This window comes from Sinocyclocheilus grahami, unplaced genomic scaffold, assembly GCF_001515645.1.
Source record: "Sinocyclocheilus grahami isolate Dianchi unplaced genomic scaffold, SAMN03320097.WGS_v1.1 scaffold423.1, whole genome shotgun sequence".
Taxonomy (NCBI): domain Eukaryota; kingdom Metazoa; phylum Chordata; class Actinopteri; order Cypriniformes; family Cyprinidae; genus Sinocyclocheilus; species Sinocyclocheilus grahami.
Window position 1 is genome coordinate 96686 of NW_015505602.1, and position 20817 is coordinate 117502.

The 20817-nt window shown below is 37.5% G+C and overlaps 2 protein-coding genes across 2 annotated transcripts in view; one reads left to right on the forward strand and one right to left on the reverse strand.

Annotated features, from left to right (window-relative positions):
• Positions 1-4129, reverse strand: part of LOC107551388 (vesicle transport protein GOT1B-like) — a 6586-nt gene extending 2457 nt beyond the window's left edge. The window contains exons 1-3 of the mRNA XM_016232973.1: positions 4126-4129; positions 3920-4044; positions 3639-3817 (exon numbers count right to left, since the gene is read on the reverse strand). Of these exons, the coding sequence (XP_016088459.1) occupies positions 3639-3817; positions 3920-4044; positions 4126-4129 (308 nt within the window). The remainder of the gene's footprint in view (positions 1-3638; positions 3818-3919; positions 4045-4125) is intronic.
• A 632-nt stretch (positions 4130-4761) lies between these two features.
• On the forward strand, positions 4762-20817 carry LOC107551417 (MICOS complex subunit MIC19-like). The gene is made up of 13 exons (XM_016233004.1): positions 4762-4869; positions 4951-5000; positions 5076-5157; positions 5283-5343; positions 6687-6796; positions 6897-6972; positions 16187-16280; positions 16376-16556; positions 18764-18778; positions 19088-19171; positions 19787-19857; positions 19931-20066; positions 20259-20817. Exons 1-13 carry the CDS (start codon positions 4780-4782, stop codon positions 20283-20285), a joined length of 1077 nt encoding a protein of 358 aa, XP_016088490.1. The 5' UTR covers positions 4762-4779; the 3' UTR covers positions 20286-20817.

A 20817-nucleotide genomic window follows, 5' to 3' on the forward strand; every position in this document is an offset into this window, starting at 1 on the left:
ATCGTACTAGATAAAAGTTCTGTTATAACGTTACTCTGTGCGGTCGTCACCGGTCTATTAAAATGCACAACATATTAAAGCATCTTTGGTGTTTCCATGTTTTCTACAAAACCGGAAATCGAGGGGTTATGACGTCATTGGCAGGCGACACAATGGACACGTTTCGTGTCACTAGTTAAAATTGCTTATTTCTCTGGATTTAAACATTCTTCGAAACATTTGGGATAATGCAAGTACACACAAGTCAGCAAAATATATAACACTGTTCTTATGTAGAAAAAAGTTTCTATTGTACTCCTAGTAAATGTACCATTATTCTTCTATAGTCTTATATGGAACTGACCAACAACTTCAGTGATTATGTGTGATTTAGTCGCAAATTGAAGAAAAGTTTGTTTTTCAAAGCACTTTGTGACTTTTCTTATACACAAAAAGAGCAAAACTTCTTGTTTGATATTTTATAATAGTGATTTTATCATTTCAAAATATAAAGGAAAAAGTATAAATTAATGACTAATAAGCCAATAAGTGCTCCTCTGCTGGCATCTACAGGTTATAATGGTGATTTTATATATTTTTTAATTTTACATAAGTGTTTGTTCACCACAGTATATTTTGGTCATCCCTTTGAAAATAACATTCAAATTGTATAATTTTGGAGCTTTAAAGTGCTGGAAACAGTTGTGTGAAATGCTTGTAGGTCATTAAAAATTGCTTGAATTTCTCTCTCAAAAGGTTGTACAAACCCTGAAATGAACAATGTAATAACATTCGACTATTTCTGCCACAACACCGTGGTTCAAGCTAGCGTTACTGCTTCTGGGGCCCGTTCTTCATACCTCGTTTAAAGGCACAATATGTAATTTTCGCCGCTAGAGGGCACGTATTCAAAATAAACAAAGAGACAAAAGGCGTAGTCTGATGACGCCGTGACTGAGTGTGGGATCATGGGAGTTGTGGTCTTCATCCCCACAGCCGATGCAATCCGATGGGACTCAGGCAGAAATCATGTTCATGGATGAGCTAATGATTTATTAACGTAGTAGAATGAAGCAGGGTGAGGCTGAAAGCAGCAGGGCTTTTATTATGCCACAGTCGACCGCTTCCGCTGCTTCCGGTCGTGCGTGTGTGGGGTAAAGCAGCGCTGTTTTATCATACTAGATAAAAGTTCTGTTATAACGTTACTCTGTGCGGTCGTCACCGGTCTATTAAAATGCACAACATATTAAAGCATCTTTGGTGTTTCCATGTTTTCTACAAAACCAGAAATCGAGGGGTTATGACGTCATTGGCAGGCGACACAATGGACACGTTTCGTGTCACTAGTTAAAATTGCTTATTTCTCTGGATTTAAACATTCTTCGAAACATTTGGGATAATGCAAGTACACACAAGTCAGCAAAATATATAACACTGTTCAAGTGGTTTTTGGATATTTTAATAAATACATTTTACATATTGTGCCTTTAATACATCTGAGATGATTTGAAAGATGCCAGATCTTCTAATCGTGATAACTGATATCTGGCTAATTTGGTTCTTCAAACAAATTTGCGGATTTGATTAAATATCTGGATTAAGTTGTTTTAAGATTACTGCGAGTTCTCATGTTCCCCGTAAAGGGCAAGTGTATCGATACTCGAAACCACGATCAGCAACGCAGCGATTGGCTGGCGGCAAGACAGCAACGTAATGACATCATATAATAAAAAAAGACACCTGACGAACAACTTGACAAATTTCTGGACTTTTCAAAGGAAACAGCCAAGCGAACAAAACTACATAAATGGTATAATATATAAATGAAATATGCACCGTTTTAATTTTTTTACATGATTCCCAATTATTTATATTCACGATTTCTAGTATTTGCTTTACATTTTTATTTCAATGTTGTAATTAGCAATTCATTTAATTTGATCTTTGAAGCAGATTTGTTATGTGACAGCATTAATTAAAGTTTCTTAAGGGCCAAGATCAAGTTATCTGCATCTCTTGCACTCCTTCAAGCCACTCCCATAACTGTACAGCATGTGCGCAAGACTCCAATACAATTATAAAGTTATTATTTTATCATGAATAAATCTTTCAGCGAGTAAAACTGCCCGTCTATAGTATTATAGACTACACAACATTATTATATTATTTTTTTATTATTATTTTAAATGACTGTCCCTGGATCAGTAGGGTACACTTCTAATAAAGTAGCAGTGGCTGGGGACAGATTTTAAGTATCAATTCTGCTTTAAAAGATGCAATCTAATCATGTTTATATGAAATAAGCCTGCTCCCGAGCAGGTTTAAGCTTACGGACCTGTTGCTATGACAGCAACTCTGGGATGAGCTTCGAAGAACCAACCAATCGAAGATCATGCCAAATCGTCAAATATCAAATCCAGCTAACCGAGTTAGCGACACACGAAGAACGGGCCCCTAGTTTTGTACATCAGCGCCATTTGATCTGTTTATAACAGAGATTTATGTGCAGAATCTGAATGCTTCTCACTAGATCTCGCAGCAATCTTTACTCATTCTGCGGCGAATTCAAACGCTTCTCACTGGATCTCGCAGCACTGTGCAGTAACAGTGTCGTGAAATCAACTTTGGTTCCCGCGTAAAGCTGTTCTGAGCTCGGACAAGTTTGTTTGCGTCGTGGTCTGAGCTGATAAACGGACTGCGCTGCGCAGCTCAAACAAGTAGCAGGATTTTGTTACGCCTTTGTTTCGTTTGCCGTTTGATGTTTCTCATTTGCAACAGAAATGGCATGCGAGTTGAACAACGAGGTGGTCACGCCAGTGCGACCGCTCACAAAATTTCAATCTGGAGCCCTGCTAGGCAAATAGGCCAGTAACTGGTTAATTTGACACTATGCAAACTATGTTGATTCGTGTTTTATTACAGGTTCACTGTTTTCTGTTTTTGCTTGCAAACTCTTCGGTTCCAGGTTCATTTGTTGTGGTTTCAATCTAAAATCAACTTTGGTTCCCGCGTAAAGCTGTTCTGAGTTCGGACAAGTTTGTTTGCGTCGTGGTCTGAGCTGATAAACAAACTGCGCTGCGCAGCTCAAACAAGTAGCAGGGTTTTGTTACGCTTTTGTTTCGTTTGCCGTTTGATGTTTCTCATTTGCAACAGAAATGGCATGCGAGTTGAACAACGAGGTGGTCACGCCAGTGCGACCGCTCACAAAATTTCAATCTGGAGCCCTGCTAGGCAAATAGGCCAGTAACTGGTTAATTTGACACTATGCAAACTATGTTGATTCGTGTTTTATTACAGGTTCACTGTTTTCTGTTTTTGCTTGCAAACTCTTCGGTTCCAGGTTCATTTGTTGTGGTTTCAATCTACTTTTGGATATGAGGCAAACACACACAGGCGATTCATGCATGCAGTTTCCCGGGAAATCCGTCCCGACAACTCTAAAATAATACTATTTATTACAGGCCCTCCATTGTTTTTTAGTAAGGCAAGGTAAGGCAAAAACACAACTTCAGAAGATAGTGTGCTTGCTCATTATTAAATTTGATTAATTTCGGGGGTAAAAAAATTACATAGAGTAGCTTTAAGCAAAATAAACCCTTTTATGGTAGTGCAAAACCACCCTAAACATCTTGCCAGGGTGACAAAACAAAACAACTCACCGGAAAAGGAGGAAAAATCCATAGACTTCCAGGACGACACCTATAATCGGCCATCCAATGAGCACCACGAAAACACCTCCCAGAAAGAAACCGGTGGCTTTCATTTTATGCCGCTGGAAGAAGAACCTGAACGTCCGTTCCAGTCCGATAACAAATGAGAGACCTGCGACGAACAAGATCTGCAAACACAAAAAGACATTCAGGTTCAGTTCAAGCAGCATTTTAATTCCCCAACACGCCTGAGCGTTCATGTTTTACTCTGTGTTAAAGCACACACTTACATTTCCTATGGCCAAGAGCGCTTTATCAAAGAACAGAATCATTCCAAAGAAGAGGAAAAATACGCCGAAGCCCGTCAGCCCCATCCCGATCTCTGTTAAAAACACAACAACAGCCTTTATTAGTGCTGCGTTACAAATACAGAGAGAGGCATGCAAATAAGTCATATATAAGATGAAGTACTTCAGTGGAAGTAAAAATATAGTACTCATGTACAACTTTGCAATTGTTTTAGGCTTTTCTTCTTTCTAATGATTTAAAAGATTAAATAACAAATAAAGATTAAATAATCATATTAATAATAGGTACCATATGATTACCATATACCAGGGTATTTGCATAGTACTTCAAAGCACTTCAGAGAATACCATGGTAATATATCATAGCTAGATAGATAGATTCAACATTAGATAGATAGATGGATATATATATATAGATAGATAGATTCAACATTAGATAGATAGATAGATATATGATAGATAGATAGACAGACAGATGATATATAGATAGATAGATAGATTCAACATTAGATAGATGATATATAGATAGATAGATGGACAGATAGATGATATATATATATATATATATAGATCGATAGATAGATAGATGGATATATATATATAGATAGATAGATACAACATTAGATAGATAGATAGATATATGATAGATAGACAGACAGATAGATAGATAGATAGATTAACTGACTACAATCTGTAAGTAATCTACCTAGCACTGCTCATATATATATATATATATATATATATGCATTACATAATTTTTTTAATTCAGTATTGTTTTCCGTCCTGCCTGTGAGTATCTCATGACTTTTGATTTGTTTCCCTTTTGCAGTAACTATGTGATCATGGTGACCATGTTCTTTACCGTCAGCGTGATCAATAACTACGCCCTGAACTTTAACATCGCCATGCCCCTGCACATGATCTTCAGATCAGTGAGTATCATTCATTTCATTCATTCATTGCTTTCAAAACTGTGTCTTATTGATCTCTGTAACTTTTCATTTCGATCACAGGGATCTTTAATAGCTAACATGATCCTCGGTATTATCATCTTGAAGAAAAGGTAGGCTGAAGATATGCACAAAATCCGTACTTAACTCTTTTTTTGCATATTATTCAGTCAGGTTATTACTTTCAGATATTCGGCGAGTAAATATCTCTCCATCGTGCTGGTGTCTTTGGGCATTTTCATTTGCACCATTATGTCGGCCAAACAAGTGGTGAGTCACTTTAGGCTGGATCACAAAATACTGTATTAGTAGTTGTTTCGTATTAACAGGCATAATGTATTTGCATTTCAATGCTTTCATCTGCACCTAATATGTCAGGTTTGATATTTATGTAGAATGTTGAGAAAGGGGCCACAGAGGAAGATGTTTTTTATGCCTTCATGCATTGGATTCTGGGTAATATTCTCATTACACATTCACACTCAGGCAATGTTTGCTCCATATTGTATAGTATATACTACCATTTAAAACATTAAAATGTGAAACTGCATTAGTAACAATAAGCATTTAAAATGGTTGCATGCTACATTATTAGTAGTATGTAGGACACACTACTGTTCAAAAGTTTGAGTAACTTCTATTCAGCAAGGATGCATTCAATTGATCAAAAGTGATAGTAAAGACATTTATAATGTTACAAGAGATTTCTATTTCAAATAAATGCGGTACTTTTGAACTTTCTATTCATCAAAGAATTGTTAAAAACAAATGATAAAACGGATAGTTCCGGTCCTTGATTCTGATTGGTTGAGCTGCGTTCGAAGCTGTTGTAAATTACTCTACAAACACACCTTTGTTTACTTTGCTCGGCAACCACTTTGTTGGAACCACAACTGTTTCCGAGGAACTACATTGTTTGGCGGAAGAATTATGTTTTTATTAATATCATTGCGCTTTACTTGCTCTGTTTTATTTTGTGAAACCTTACTACATATATGGAATAACCGTTTTATAAAAGCAATAATCCCCGTGAAGCCACGGTTTACAGTGAATTTATAACAGCTAAGGGGCGTTGTTAGGTACGACGCGAAGCGGACAACGCCCTAACAACGCCCCTTAGCTGTTATAAATTCACTGTAAACCACGGCTTCTTGGGGCTTATTGCTTTAACGTATCACAGTTTATACTCCGATATGAAGCAGCACAACTGTTTTCAACATTGGTGATAATCCAAGGGCGTAGAATTAAGTAGGGACGCTCGGGATGTGTCCTACCAAAATCTAGCAACTACTAAATTGTCCCTCAATCAAACAATTAAATGTCAGTTGTCTGCTGTTATGTCCCCACCAATGCCAAAATCAAACCCACGCCCTTGTAATAATCAGAAATGTTTCTTCAGCAGCAAATCAGCATATTAGAATGATTTCTGAAGGATCATGTGACTCTGAAGCCTGGAGTAATGATGCTAAAAATTCAGCTTTACATCACAGCAATAAATTATATTTTACAATGTAGTAAAACAGAAAGGAGTTATTTGAAATAGTAATAATATTTCCTATTATTAGTGTTTTTATGGTATTTTGGATCAAATAAATACAAATTTTATGAGCATAAGAAAAATATCAAACTTTTGAACGATTGTGCAGGTATTGCATACTGTTAAAAAAGTATTAGTAGTGTGTTAGTATGCAATTCCTAAGACATTTACGGAATATATGTGGTTATTTATATCATTCTGAACTTTATTTTTCAGTCACATAAGCATGATATTCGATTGCATTAATGCTGTTGTGTTTCAGGGATTGCCATGCTAACGTTCGCCTTGCTGATGTCTGCAAGAATGGGCATTTTTCAGGAAACTTTGTACAAGAAGTATGGCAAACACTCCAGAGAGGCTTTGTTTTACAATGTGAGTACCTAACCATACGTATGATGCTGTATTCTAGTGTGCAGCATTTTGTCATATATGAGTATGTGGGATTGAGTGGGATTTTTCTGCCTTTTTTCAGCACTGTCTGCCTTTACCAGGATTCCTCCTGCTGTCAACAGACATCTACAGACACGCCGTGCTCTTCAGCCAGAGCTGTGAGTATGCTTCTGATGGGACTAATGTAGTAAATTAGTAATCTCCGCTCAAACGTTTGGGGTCTTTAAGGTTTTTAAAATGTTTTTTAAAGAATGCTTACCATGGCTGCATTTATTTGATCAAAAATATGGTGAAAATATTATTGCAATTTAAAATAACATTTTTCTGTGGAAGCTCATTTCTGCCACAGGATTAAAAAAAAAAAAAAGTATAAAAAAATGTTTGTAACAATGTTCGTAGGTCGGGAAGAAGGAGACGGGAACCGGCTAACATTTAAACAATTTAATAAAATAAACAAACACAAAACGAAAAAGCAGCAATCCCTCACGGACGACTGCCGCACACAAAACACAAAATAAAGTCCAGGCCTGGTCCTCTCTCCTTTCTCTGTCGTAACTCCTCCTTTTATCCTTCCGGAGCTCCTCCGTGGGACTCGAGACTGGTGAGTGGTGCAGGTGTCGCTCATTATCAATTACTCCACCGGCCTCGCTCCGTTCCCACGTCCCCACTCGTCACATACCCCCATCGCCCCTCGCAGGCCGCGGGGTACTCCCGAGACTGCGCTCTCCCCCTCCCCCCTCCGGGGGAGCTGATCACGGCGGCCGCGGCATACCTGGGGGTAAAGACAGACAGACGAGGCGAGAGAAAAGGAGACGGAAGGATGAGGAGAGACGGATACAAGAGAGAAAAAAAATGTAATTATCGGTCCGGTTCCCGGACACACTGCCGCTTGGTCCTCAACCAGCTGAGAGGCTCTCACTCGCGGTGCCATGCGATGGTACTGGACATCGTTGGTGGACGGCCCACCGCTCCTCCGCCTCCTGGCGGACGGCGATGGCTCCTCTTATTGAGGGCAGCTGGCAGCGAGTCCCCCGTTCCCTGCTCCTCCCCAATCATGGCAGATGGCAGCAGGCTCCGACCTCCTGGCGAATGGGGCCAACTCCTCCGCTCCCTCTCGGACGGCAGCCACCCCTCCTCGACCCAGGAGCGCGGCAGCGAGCTCTCCGTCCCACCTCGTCTTCCATCGTTCCAGCACCACCGCCTCGGGCAGCCACCGGCGGTCTCTCCGCTTGTTCCTGCTGCCCGATCTCCTCAGCACCGAAGGCTCTCTGACAGCGTGTCCCTCCTTCCTCCCGGGTTTCGGCACCAATGTAACAACGTTTGTAGGTCGGGAAGAAGGAGACGGGAAACGGCGAACATTTAAACAACTTAATAAAATAAACAAACACAAAACGAAAGTAAAGCGGTAGCCCCTCGCGGACGACTGCCGCACACAAAACACAAAATAAAGTCCAGGCCTGGTCCTCTCTCCTTTCACTGGCATAACTCCTCCTTTTATCCTTCCCGAGCTCCTCCATGGGATTCGAGACCGGTGAGTGGTGCAGGTGTCGCTCATTATCAATTACTCCACCGGCCTCGCTCCGTTCCCTCAGCTCTTGCTGGCTGTGCTGATTTAAATCTAGTGGTTCTTTTGTGTTTGTGTCACAAGTTCAGTGACGCAGGTAGTGACGATTCTCTCCGGCCAATCCGTGATCAGCAGAGTTTACACGTCACGTTTTGGTAACGGTACGGTTCACTTGGAACCCCAACCGAGGTGGTACTAAAAAAAGTACCAGGTACTGTACCCAGTGGATAATCCCCAAAAAGTGAACCGTACCATGCAGTGGAAAAGCGCCATAATATGCTACTTTGGTGTTTAAAGGAGTAGTTCACTTCCAGAACAAAAATGTACAGATCATGTACTCACCCCCTTGTCATCCAAGATGTTCATGTCTTTTTTTTTCGTAAAGAAATTGTTTTTTGAGCAAAACATTTTAGGATTTCTCTCGATATAATGGACTTCTATGGTGCCCCTGAGTTTGAACTTCCAAAATACAGTTTCAAAGGGCTCTAAACGATCCCAGCCGAGGAAGAAGGGTCTTATCTAGCGAAACGATCGGTTATTTTGTAAAAAAAATACAAATGTAAATGTATATACTTTTTAACCTCAAACGCTTGTCTTGTCTAGCCCTGCGTGAACTCTGTGCATTCCGGTTCATGACAGTTAGAGTAGGTCTAAAAACTCCCATCTCATTTTCTCCTCCAACTTCAAAATCGTCCTTCCATCGTTGTTTTGCCGTTTTTTTGTAAAGGGCGTTTGACCTTCTTTGCATGTTCACTTTGTAAACACTGGGTCGGTACTTCTGCAGCGATTTTGAGGTTGGAGGAGAAAATGAGCTGGGAGTTTTTAGACCTACCCTAACTGTCATGAACCGCAGAGCTAGACACAACGAGCGTTTGAGGTTAAAAAGTATATACATTTTAATATTTTTTTTAGAAAATAACGTTAAAATAACTGATCGTTTCGCTAGATAAGACCCTTCTTCCTCGGCTGGGATCGTTTAGAGCCCTTTGAAGCTGCATTTAAACTGCATTTGGGAAGTTCAAACTCGGGGGCACCATAGAAGTCCATTATATGGAGAGAAATCCTGAAATGTTTTCCTCAAAAAACATAATTTCTTTACGACTGAAAAAAGAAAGACATGAACATCTTGGATGGCAAGGGGGTGAGTACATGATCTGTACATTTTTGTTCTGGAAGTGAACTACTCCTTTAAGAAACATAAAAAAAATATCAATGTAGAAAACACTTGTGCTGCTTCATATTCTTGTGGAAACAATGATACAGATAATTTTTTGATCAATAGAAAGTTTATTTGAAGTAGAAATTGCTTATCCCTTCCTCATTGAATGTACGTACTGATTTCTTTCAAAACCCCAAATGTTTGCATGGTGTGTATATAAGCCTTAAAAAGTTTTAGTTTGTTTGGCCTTTAATTGAAATGACAAACCGTGACTTTCTCTCAAAGCTCCAGTGGAAATCCCTGTGATTGGCCAGTCTGTGCCAGTCATGTGGTTATACCTACTGATGAATGTCATCACCCAGTATCCTTTCATTTTTGTCATATCCAGATTTTCCTTATGGCCTTTTATTGGACAGAGCTGTAAGGCATGCTAAGAAATCTGTCTACAGTCAGTATATTTCATCCTTAGCCAGATATCTCAAGATACGTGTGCATCCGCGGCGTGTTCATTCTGACCACGGAGTGCGCATCGCTCACGGTTACACTGGTGGTGACGCTTCGCAAATTCCTGAGTCTCATTATTTCCATCCTGTACTTCCATAATCCCTTCACAGCCTGGCACTGGGTCGGCACAGCCGTGGTGTTCCTGGGAACGCTGCTCTACACGGAAGTGTGGTCCAGCATTCGTGCGGCAATGAAAGGAGAGAAAGCTTACAAGAAGGCAGAGTAAATTATGGAAGCCCATTTACGCCACAGAATACAAAAATGAAATGGGTTATTGTGACTCTTTATCTCTTTTGTCAGAATTGTGAGATATAAAGTCAGAATTGTGAGATATAAAGTCAGAATTGTGAGATATAAAGTCAGAATTGTGAGATATATACTCAGAATTGTGAGATATAAAGTCAGAATTGTGAGATATAAAGTCAGAATTGTGAGATATAAAGTCAGAATTGTGAGATATAAAGTCAGAATTGTGAGATATAAAGTCAGAATTGTGAGATATAAAGTCAGAATTGTGAGATATAAAGTCAGAATTGTGAGATATAAAGTCAGAATTGTGAGATATAAAGTCAGAATTGTGAGATATAAAGTCAGAATTGTGAGATATAAAGTCAGAATTGTGAGATATAAAGTCAGAATTGTGAGATATAAAGTCAGAATTGTGAGATATAAAGTCAGAATTGTGAGATATAAAGTCAGAATTGTGAGATATAAAGTCAGAATTGTGAGATATAAAGTCAGAATTGTGAGATATAAAGTCAGAATTGTGAGATATAAAGTCAGAATTGTGAGATATAAAGTCAGAATTGTGAGATATAAAGTCAGTTGTGAGATATATATACAGAATTGTGAGATATATATACTCAGAATTGTGAGATATAAAGTCAGAATTGTGAGATATATATACTCAGAATTGTGAGAGATAAAGTCAGAATTGTGAGAGATAAAGTCAGAATTGTGAGATATAAAGTCAGAATTGTGAGAGATAAAGTCAGAATTGTTTAATTCCGTGGTGGAAAGAAGCTTTCATAGTGAAATGTAATACCTCTTTAGCTTTGTGCGAGTGTGTTTTGTTGGTGTGTGTCCCATCACTATTCAGTTTTAAGTTATTCACTGTGGATGGATGAGCGCTTGAGGTACATTTGGGCCAATTTTATGAGCTGCTTTTGAGCCAGGTGTGTGTAAGTTTGTTAGAGCGTTTGCCTGTAGGATTTTACAATGTGTGACCTGTTTTCAGTATCTAGGTATGTTTTTGCAGAAATAGACACTTATTTTATTCCTGGCACCATATTTACTTCGTATCTACTTCTTTGCACATTAAAACTAACATAATGGTCAATTTTTGCTAGTTTTCTTAGCATGTTCAGGACTTCCAGCTATTTTTCATAAGTGTTAATGTTCACTACAAGTTAGTGGTATTTATTTCTTTTCCATTTTTAAACACAGCCGGTTTTAGTAAGTCAGTAAATATGTTGGCCCACTTACACGTGTCTTTATTCAGGTGATATAATAAAGTAAGACAGACTACGAACAATAATGCATAAGCATTTTAAGTTGTAGTCACACAGTATATAACATATTTGACTTTTTGTAGTCACCTTCTACTAACGTTTCAGGGTGAGCTAAAGCAATACTGTAGAAAACAACTGCCAATATTGTCGAAAATATCGACACTTATGTTCATGAGGCTAGAATTTGTAATTTGGCATGGATTTGTGTAAGATTTTTTATCAGCCAACACAAACGGAGACCTCATAAACTGAAGGAAATCATGTCTTTTGTGCAGTTCTTTCAATCTCATCTGCATTTTCTGTGCACCTAATGTGTGGACTATTCATTGGAACTTCATAATTAATCAATTTCTCTTGATGTTCTTTTAATTTTATGGTCTTTATTGGCATTAAAAGTATGGTCTTGTGTCTGACGGATTGATAAAACCCAGGGTTTTTCTACAGGTAATGTATTATTTGTCACTCGTGTAGAATTCATAAATTCACACAGTACAAAAATTAAATAACCATATTTTCCCACCAAAATACAATAATTAATACCGTTATTGTTAGTACTGTAAAATCATAATAATAATAATTTAATGAGATTGCATTCAAAAAAGTGAGTTTTCAAGTGTACATTTACATTTTTAGGCAGAACAATGTTTTAACATTTTGAACAATAATGAATAATAATAACAACACGCCATTATTAATATAGTATTAGTCACGCCCCCAGACATATAGTATCGTGAACAGCACAGAATGTCCACTTGCTTATAAACTTAAATAAGCTTATATGCTCCTAGATATGTTGACAGAGTTGTGAACATTCATTAGCTGAAAACCATATTTTCCACCAAAATACAATGTGTTAATACTTAAAATTGATAATAAGTTCAATGAGATTGTTCAAAAAGAGTAAGCTTTCAAATATTATTTACATTTTTTTTAAGTGCAGATTTTTTTTAAAGGGGTCATATGATGTTGCTAAAAAGAACATTATTTTGTGTATTTGGTGTAATGAAATGTGTTTATGCGGTTTAAAGTAAAAAAAACACATTATTTTCCACATACTGTACATTATTGTTTCTCCTCTATGCCCCGCCTTTCTGAAACGCGTCCATTTTTACAAAGCTCATCGGTCTGAAAAGCGAGGTGTGCTCTGATTGGCCAGCTATCCAGTGCGTTGTGATTGGCCGAATACCTCAAGCGTGTGACGGAAATGTTACGGCCCTCACCATACTGTGATGTCCTGTCCGGCCGGAGCGACGAGACAAAAACATTAAAACCCATTATAAACGAGGCATTCGTTGCATCCAGTGGGGACATAATTATGGATTATAATGATTTACACTGTCTTTTTATGCATTGCGTTGCATCGCGCCGCGTAAACATAAAACCATGTCTGCATTTGTGATCGGAGAAATGTCAAACAACAAGCGCTACTCTACACTGCTCAAAAAACTCACTTTAAATATATAAAATATAAAAACTCTTTAAATATAAAAAACGTACTTACAGTCTTTGAGTCAGAACAGCCGGCATTGTAGTCCAGAATAAAAGTTACGCCTTCTTTTTTTGCGTGAACATTTGGGTGGTGTTATGCAAATCTTCCCACATAGTGAGGTAGACATGTGGGGGCGTGTTAGAACGAGCCGTTTTTGGTAGACATGGCTGACTCTGAACTTTGATAAAGAATATCTCTTTGGGTTTGAGACTTTAGTCTTTGCAACGTCATTTTTTTACATCTAATATCAACTGCTTTGTGCACGCACATGGTTTCCGGTGCATGAGGTGTGTATGCGCTCTGGCGTAGTTTACGCAAGCGCTGGAAGTGATCTTTCGCGCGTATACGTCACTCATTGTTTACACAGTGCACAGTCATTGTAGGTACGATGGCTAATCAAAATGGTACTTACTTGCGCTTATCCGGATTGTTCAAACCGACTTAAAACTAAAAGATTACGTTCTCTCGCGCGACCTCATTCGGGAGTGGTGACTTTCCACGTATTCCCAACTTCTGAGCCTGCTCGCCTGAAGTTATGGTTGATTGCTCTTCGGCTGGATATCAACATGTTTTTTTTACTCTCATAGATTTTGTTACCATTGCCATGCATTATACGACTGATTGACTGCAACGGTTGGACTTAAAAATCATCATACGTGTTCTACTGAACTAATAGTTTTTCAGGTAGAGTGTTTTCAGCTTGTTTATTTTCATATAAAAATAGGGCATGCAGTTTCATCAAACAATGGTATAAACATCATTCAATGTAAATTGTGATAATCGTAATTAATAATCGCAATTACAATTTCAAGGGAATAATCGACAATGTCATAATCATGCAGCCCTACATACTATAGTAAAGTACTTGAATTAATTTGTTGTGGTAATTCTATAGTTGCTGTGGTAATATAACAACTATAGTAATATAAACACATTACTTTACCCAATACTGAACTAAGATTTCTACAACTATAGGGTATATTATACTACAATACACTACAGTTTACTCTAGTAAAAACTAAAGTATACTACAGTATTTATTACAGTTCACTATAGTTAATACTACAGTATGCTGTAGCATTCATTATCAAAGTGTTGTAAATACTATACTATATACAGTATACACTTTACTATAGTAAGGTTCAGAAACACTATAGTATTTACTATAAATTACTATAGTATTTTTTCATACTTTGCATATTGTAAAAAACAAGTAATATCAACAAGTATATCAATGCCATTTCTCATCTGATGATAAACAGCTTTCACAAAGAGTGATTGATCGTATGAAGGAATCTCCACCTGTGGTTCACCCGCAAGCTTCACCCAAATCCTCTACCCAGTCAACAGCTCCTGTAGCTCCTCCGGTTGAGCGATGGGTTCCAGGTGAACATCGTGTACCCATAATCCCTCATCCTCCCTCATATGCCAGTACTTTGGTTCCTCCTCCTGTTTCAGAGCCAATAACACCTTTAGTAACTGGGACTGAGGAAACACCTGCACCACCTTCGAATGTAGAGTCACCTGAGAGTCTTCCAAATCCTCCGCCTACAGGTGATGAGCATGTAGCTATACTTGTACCTGACCCTCAACCTGCTGTGCTGCCTGCTGAACCCATAAATACTCCTTCACCAGTGTCAAGTGAACCAATAACTGCTTCTCCACGAGTGGAACCCGGTGTTGAACCCCTAACACCACCTCCTGTCATAACCTCGACAACTGAACCTGTAGCCATTCCTCCTTCACCAACCACAGACCCACTTACTGAACCTGTAACACCTATAGAGTCCTCGGTTGAACCTGTAACACCTATAGAGTCCTCAGTTGAACCTGTAACACCTATAGAGTCCTCGGTTGAACCTGTAACACCTATAGAGTCCTTGGTTGAACCTGTAACACCTATAGAGTCCACGGTTGAACCTGTAACACCTATAGAGTCCACGGCTGAACCTGTAACACCTATAGAGTCCTCGGTTGAACCTGTAACACCTATAGAGTCCTCGGTTGAACCTGTATCACCTATAGAGTCCTCGGTTGAACCTGTAACACCTATAGAGTCTTCGGTTGAACCTGTAACACCTATAGAGTCCTCTGTTGAACCTGTAACACCTATAGAGTCCTCGGTTGAACCTGTAACACCTATAGAGTCCACGGTTGAACCTGTAATTGTATCTGCTGAAGTTCGTGTTCCATCTGCTGAACCGATTGAACCTATAGAAATGCCATCATCTCTTACTTTAGCTGCTCAGCCAATATCTGGTCCATGGACTTACCTGTTGAACCTGAGGTTTCAACCTCCCCAATCTCCAGACCTGCTCCCATTCAGTCTGTCTTGGAGGAGTCTGCTGTTTCGCAATCTGGGTCTGCTTCATCTGTGGTTTTGCCTGATGAAATGCCTTGGAAGATGCAAATGGGTCCAATTTCCACTGGAGATCCTGCAGTTCCTTGTGTTCACCTGGTTGAGGAACCTGTTGCGCCACAACTCGAAATCTTTCCACTGCAAACACATGTTGGAAAGTTCATAATCTGGCTCATTAGTCTTACCAAAGTCTCTCTGGTTAATTTTTGACTGATTGACCTGCAAAGAGTCCAGTTGTGTCTCAGGATTTTGTACAAATGCTTGTTGAACACAATCTTGAAATCGTAATAAAATGGAAGTAGCAACAGATCTTTTCTGTAAGCGTTTCTGTAAACTGTATTGTCGCATAACTCTCTATATAAAGTTGGATATTGGATAACTTTACCTGCATATATAGACTGCATTCATGTAAAGTGATGTATAGCACGTCTCAACTGCTTGATTGCTTGTATCATCACAAAATTTAAATTATATTATCGCCCAGCTCTAATCTGCTAAATGCAACTATAAGGCATGAAGATATTAAGATATTATAAACAATAACATCATGATTTTCATCATTTTTTAAAATAATCCGTATTGTTAAAACTAATATTTAATTATTTTTTAAAAGAATGGAACATGCATGGATTAATTGTTAGCAGCAATAATATCTTTAACATGCATTTAGAAAATAAATGGGTTGAATTTTCATTTAATGTTGGCTTTAACTTCTCAGAAACTTGATTGTGTTTTATAAATTAATGGAATATCTCCATGCTAAAATATGATATTTCTTTTGTTTAGTGAATGAGGAAAAGCTCAAAAGGCAGCTCAGAGAAGATCTCCAGAAGCTCCTGAATGAGGAAATGGATATGGCAGAGCATAACATGCGACAACAGTAAACACTTAACTGACGATGAAGATCTCTCAACAAAATACCCAAGAATGTAGTGAGTTTTGGCATCTAAACAGCATTTACTGTGTTTTCATAAGGCTGGAGGAAGAGAAAGCTAAAGCGAAGGCCCAGGCTCAAGCTGCAGCCCGACTCCAGATTCAGGATGAGGTCCAGAAGCTTCTGGAAGAGGAGAAGGCATCCTATCAACAGACTCTAGCAGATGCCATTAGGATGGAGCAGTTAAACGTTCAGGATGAGCGTCTCATAACTCAGTATTATGTAAGTCAGCTTCTGTGCACAGTTGTGTGTTGTTTGTGTATGTGCATCTGAGTATACACGTTTGAGCAGCTTCTTTTGTTTCTGTGCAACTTTTTTGCAAAGCCCTCATAACAAAAATATGCTGGTGCAATACTGTCAAAATGCTAAGGATTAATAGAAAAACACATTTAAAAACAAACAAATACTAGTAGTAATGTCAAAAACACACAATAAAATTGCTAAAACTTTACCTAAATTAAAAAAAAATTTGATTGGAAAATGTAAAATAGAAATTGTAATATAACACTAGTAACAATGTCAAAAACACACAATAAAATTGCTAAAACTTTACCTAATTAAAAAAAATATATATTGGAAAATGTAAAATAGAAATTGTAATATAACACTAGTAACAATGTTAAAAAAACATAATAAAATGGCTAAAACTTTACCTAAATTAAAGGGGTCATATGATGCGATTTCAAGTTTTCCTTTCTCTTTGGAGTGTTACAAGCTGATTGTGAATAGATAAGATCCCTGAAGTTGCAAAGACTAAAGTCTCAAAACCCAAAGAGATATTCTTTATCAAAGTTAAGACTCTGCCACGCCCCCCTAAAACGGCTCGTTCTAACACGCCCCCACATATCTACCTCACTATGTGGAAATATTAGCATAGTGCCGCCCAAATGTGCACGCAAAGAAAGAAGGCGGGGTTTCAGTAACCGCAGTTAGTGTTGAAGCAGCATGTCAGGGAGACGCTGTGTTTCTAGGTGAAAGCAAAAGCACTTTATTTGGCCTTCCAGAAGTAGATGCATTTAGGAATCTTTAAGATTACTTACAACAGAACAGCAATGCATTTTATGGACGACCGTTTCATGAACCTAGGAGAGGAGGTCATTCTGACTTTGCTATGACAATCTGGAGCTTCTGAATCAGCTACTGTTTTGTTATTAGTTTAAGTATTTGCTATTGACTGTTCAAATGCGGAGTTTTGCGCATCGTGCGTGTGTGTGTGTGTGCGTGTGTGCGAGAGAGAGAGAGATCACAGTGGAGTTAGCTGTCTTAACCGTGACTTGTGTACTGCAAACACATACCAGCTTCATCACTGTGTCTGTCACGCGACTCTGTTCCCCTTTCGGGCTCTGTCTTTACATTTATTTTGAAAGATGAAGCTCGCGATTATGGTAAGGGGCGTTACATTTCCGATGAGTGCTTGCGGTGTTCGGCCAATCACAATGCACTGGGTCAGCTGGCCAATCAGAGCAGACTGTGCTTGTTGGAAGGAGGGACTTTGTAGAAAACGAAGCGTTTGAGAGAGGCGGGGCATAGAGGACCTACAATAATGTACAGTATTTGAAAAATAATATGTGTTTTTTGAACATTAAAGCATGTCAACATATTCTGTTACACCAAATACACAAAATAATGATCTTTAAAAAAGCATCATATGACCCCTTTAAAAAAAATTATTGGAAAATGTAAAATAGAAATTGTAATATAACACTAGTAATAATGTCAAAAAAACTATAAAAATGCTAAAACTTAACCTACATTTAAAAAAAAATTATTGAAAAATGTCAAATAGAAATTGTAATATAACACTAGTAATAATGTAAAAAAAACAATAAAAATGCTAAAACTTAACCTACATTTAAAAATAAATTATTGGAAAATGTAAAATAGAAATTGTAATATAACACTAGTAATAATGTAAAAAACACACAATAAAATTGCTAAAACTTTACCTAATAAAAAAAAAATGATTGGAAAATGTAAAATAGAAATGGTAATATAACACTAGTAATAATGTAAAAAACACACAATAAAATTGCTAAAACTTTACCTAATAAAAAAAAAATGATTGGAAAATGTAAAATAGAAATGGTAATATAACACTAGTAATAATGTAAAAAAAAACATAATAAAATTGCTAAAAAATTACTTTTAAAAAAATGATTCTAATTATCAATAAAAACTTCAACAGTATCTAAATGATACTAAGATAACACTATTATCATGTGCAAAACAACATGTTATGTAACATTTTATCTGCATCCACCTCTAAATGTATCTGCATGTGTTGGATTTGCATATTGTGAATATCCAGATGTTAGAAATTCATGAATATAATTGGTATTGCTTTACTGCTTAACTCCACTGTCGCTTATTTACTTTCCCTTTCTCTTCTTCTTCTTCTTCCTTTATCTTGATCTGCTCATGTGTTTCAGTGGATGGAGAGGAAGGTAAGATGTTGAGACTTCATTTTGCCAATCAGTTGCTCGTTCACTTTTTTTTTAAGAGAAATTTGTGATCATTTCTATTCCAGCTAAATGTGAGTGAGTGATTGCTTAAATACAAGGTTAAATTAGTTCTGTTTAATATGCATTAATCTATCACACACATACAGCCTTTTCAGTAAATTTAACATAATTTGTGTGCAAAACTTTTGTATATTTATATCAAGAAATGCATGTGCCATTAAACTCTCTTTACTATAGTGTTCTGTGGAAGATTTACAGGCTGATGCTTCACGTGTTTTATCTTCCCATCAGGCTCAGAAGCTGGAGGAGAAGGAGAAAGATCTGGAAAATCAGGACGCTCTGTTTCGGGAGCAGATTGCCAAGATGCAGGAAAAGGCAAAATGATTCATCTGACCTTTCACGTGCTCTTTGTACCTTTTCCAGAGTGATATCACCACTTCATATGCAGTACAGCATTATTATAGTTAACTAAAACTAAAGCCATTTAAAAAAAAGCATTACTTGCAATAAAATCAACTTTATCTGAAATTAAATAACTTATTTGATCTTAAACTTATTTTATTTCAGCTAGTTGCCAAGGTAACATTTCTCATTGTCATTTCGTTTAACTTGATTTACTAAAATAAAATAAAAATAAAATGAAATAAATATGAATAAAAGCTATATAGACATATTTAAAAAATAATAAAAATGACAAAACAAGCAAATTTACTAAAACTTTTAACTGAAATTAAAATGAAAACAGAAAACAAAATAAAACGAATTCAAAATATGAATGAAACTATAGTATCTTTTAGGGATGCACGATATTGGATTTTTGCCGATATTTTCTAACTTATTTTGGCTAATACCGATATATCGCCCGATATTTACATTTAAAGCCATTATTAGCCGATTCTGATATCAGTCCGATAATATCGTGCATCCCTAGTATATTAGTATATATAGCAGTATATTACACGTGTTGACTGTCTCTTTGTTGTTGTGCAGATGGCTCAGTTCACTAAAGTTACTGCTGAAAATTACAAGAAAGGCTTAGAGGACGCACACAACCACTTCAGGTGAGTGTGCAAGATCAATAAATCAGTGTTTAGTTTTTCAAATGACATTTATCTCATTTCTCACTCTCTCTAGGCGATGCCAAATCAAACCAGTGTGTTCAGATCTGCAGAGTCAGATACTGAAGTGTTACGCTGAGAATAAAGGTCAAACTATGAGCTGTTCCAGCATCGCATCACTGTACATTCAGTGTGTGGACCGTGCCAGACAGGTAAACCACACTGATAAGGCCACTTGTGTAGACATTCAAAATAGCTATTTAAATACTGACTGAGAACAGGTTTATGCAGTGCAGCTTAGAGGACATCTTCAACTAAGACTTTAAAAGTGTTTTGAAAAAAGTAGTATTATTTTATATAATTACTATGAATTATTCACAAAAATGTCATTCATTTTTTTCCAGGATAAAAAGCTGAGCACCGGAGGTTAGCTTACTGGACTGAACATCAGATCTGCAGTGTCATGGTGAAAGAAAAAAGGCCATCACTGCAAACACACACACATCTAAACCGATCCGATTAGTTTAATTGTTTATTACACATTTCAGCAGTTTTGAATATGCATTCTCTTGAATATGAGCCATTATTGGACCACTATGCAGAAATACCTCAACTAGTTTCAGACTCTTGTAACTGTGAACTCCTAAGCTAAATGGTTTCAGGTGCTATTGAGTGCTTTGTTTGTGTGTGGAGACATGGTGATTTCTTCTGTGCTCCTTCTTGTTTTAAAACAGTGCATGGCCAAAAAGTACAAAGCGATGCACAATCTGGAAGCTGCTGTCTGATGACATGTTTTTGCTTAGTAAAAAGTTTCTGCCTTTTCCTTTGATACCTAATTTTATGGGTATTTTGGATAAATGTGATTGAAATTCAAGCTCTGCTGCTAAAAGCCGATCAAATGTGTAAAATTGGTATTAAAGGAATAGTTCACCCCAAAATAAAAATTTGCTGAAAATGCATGCA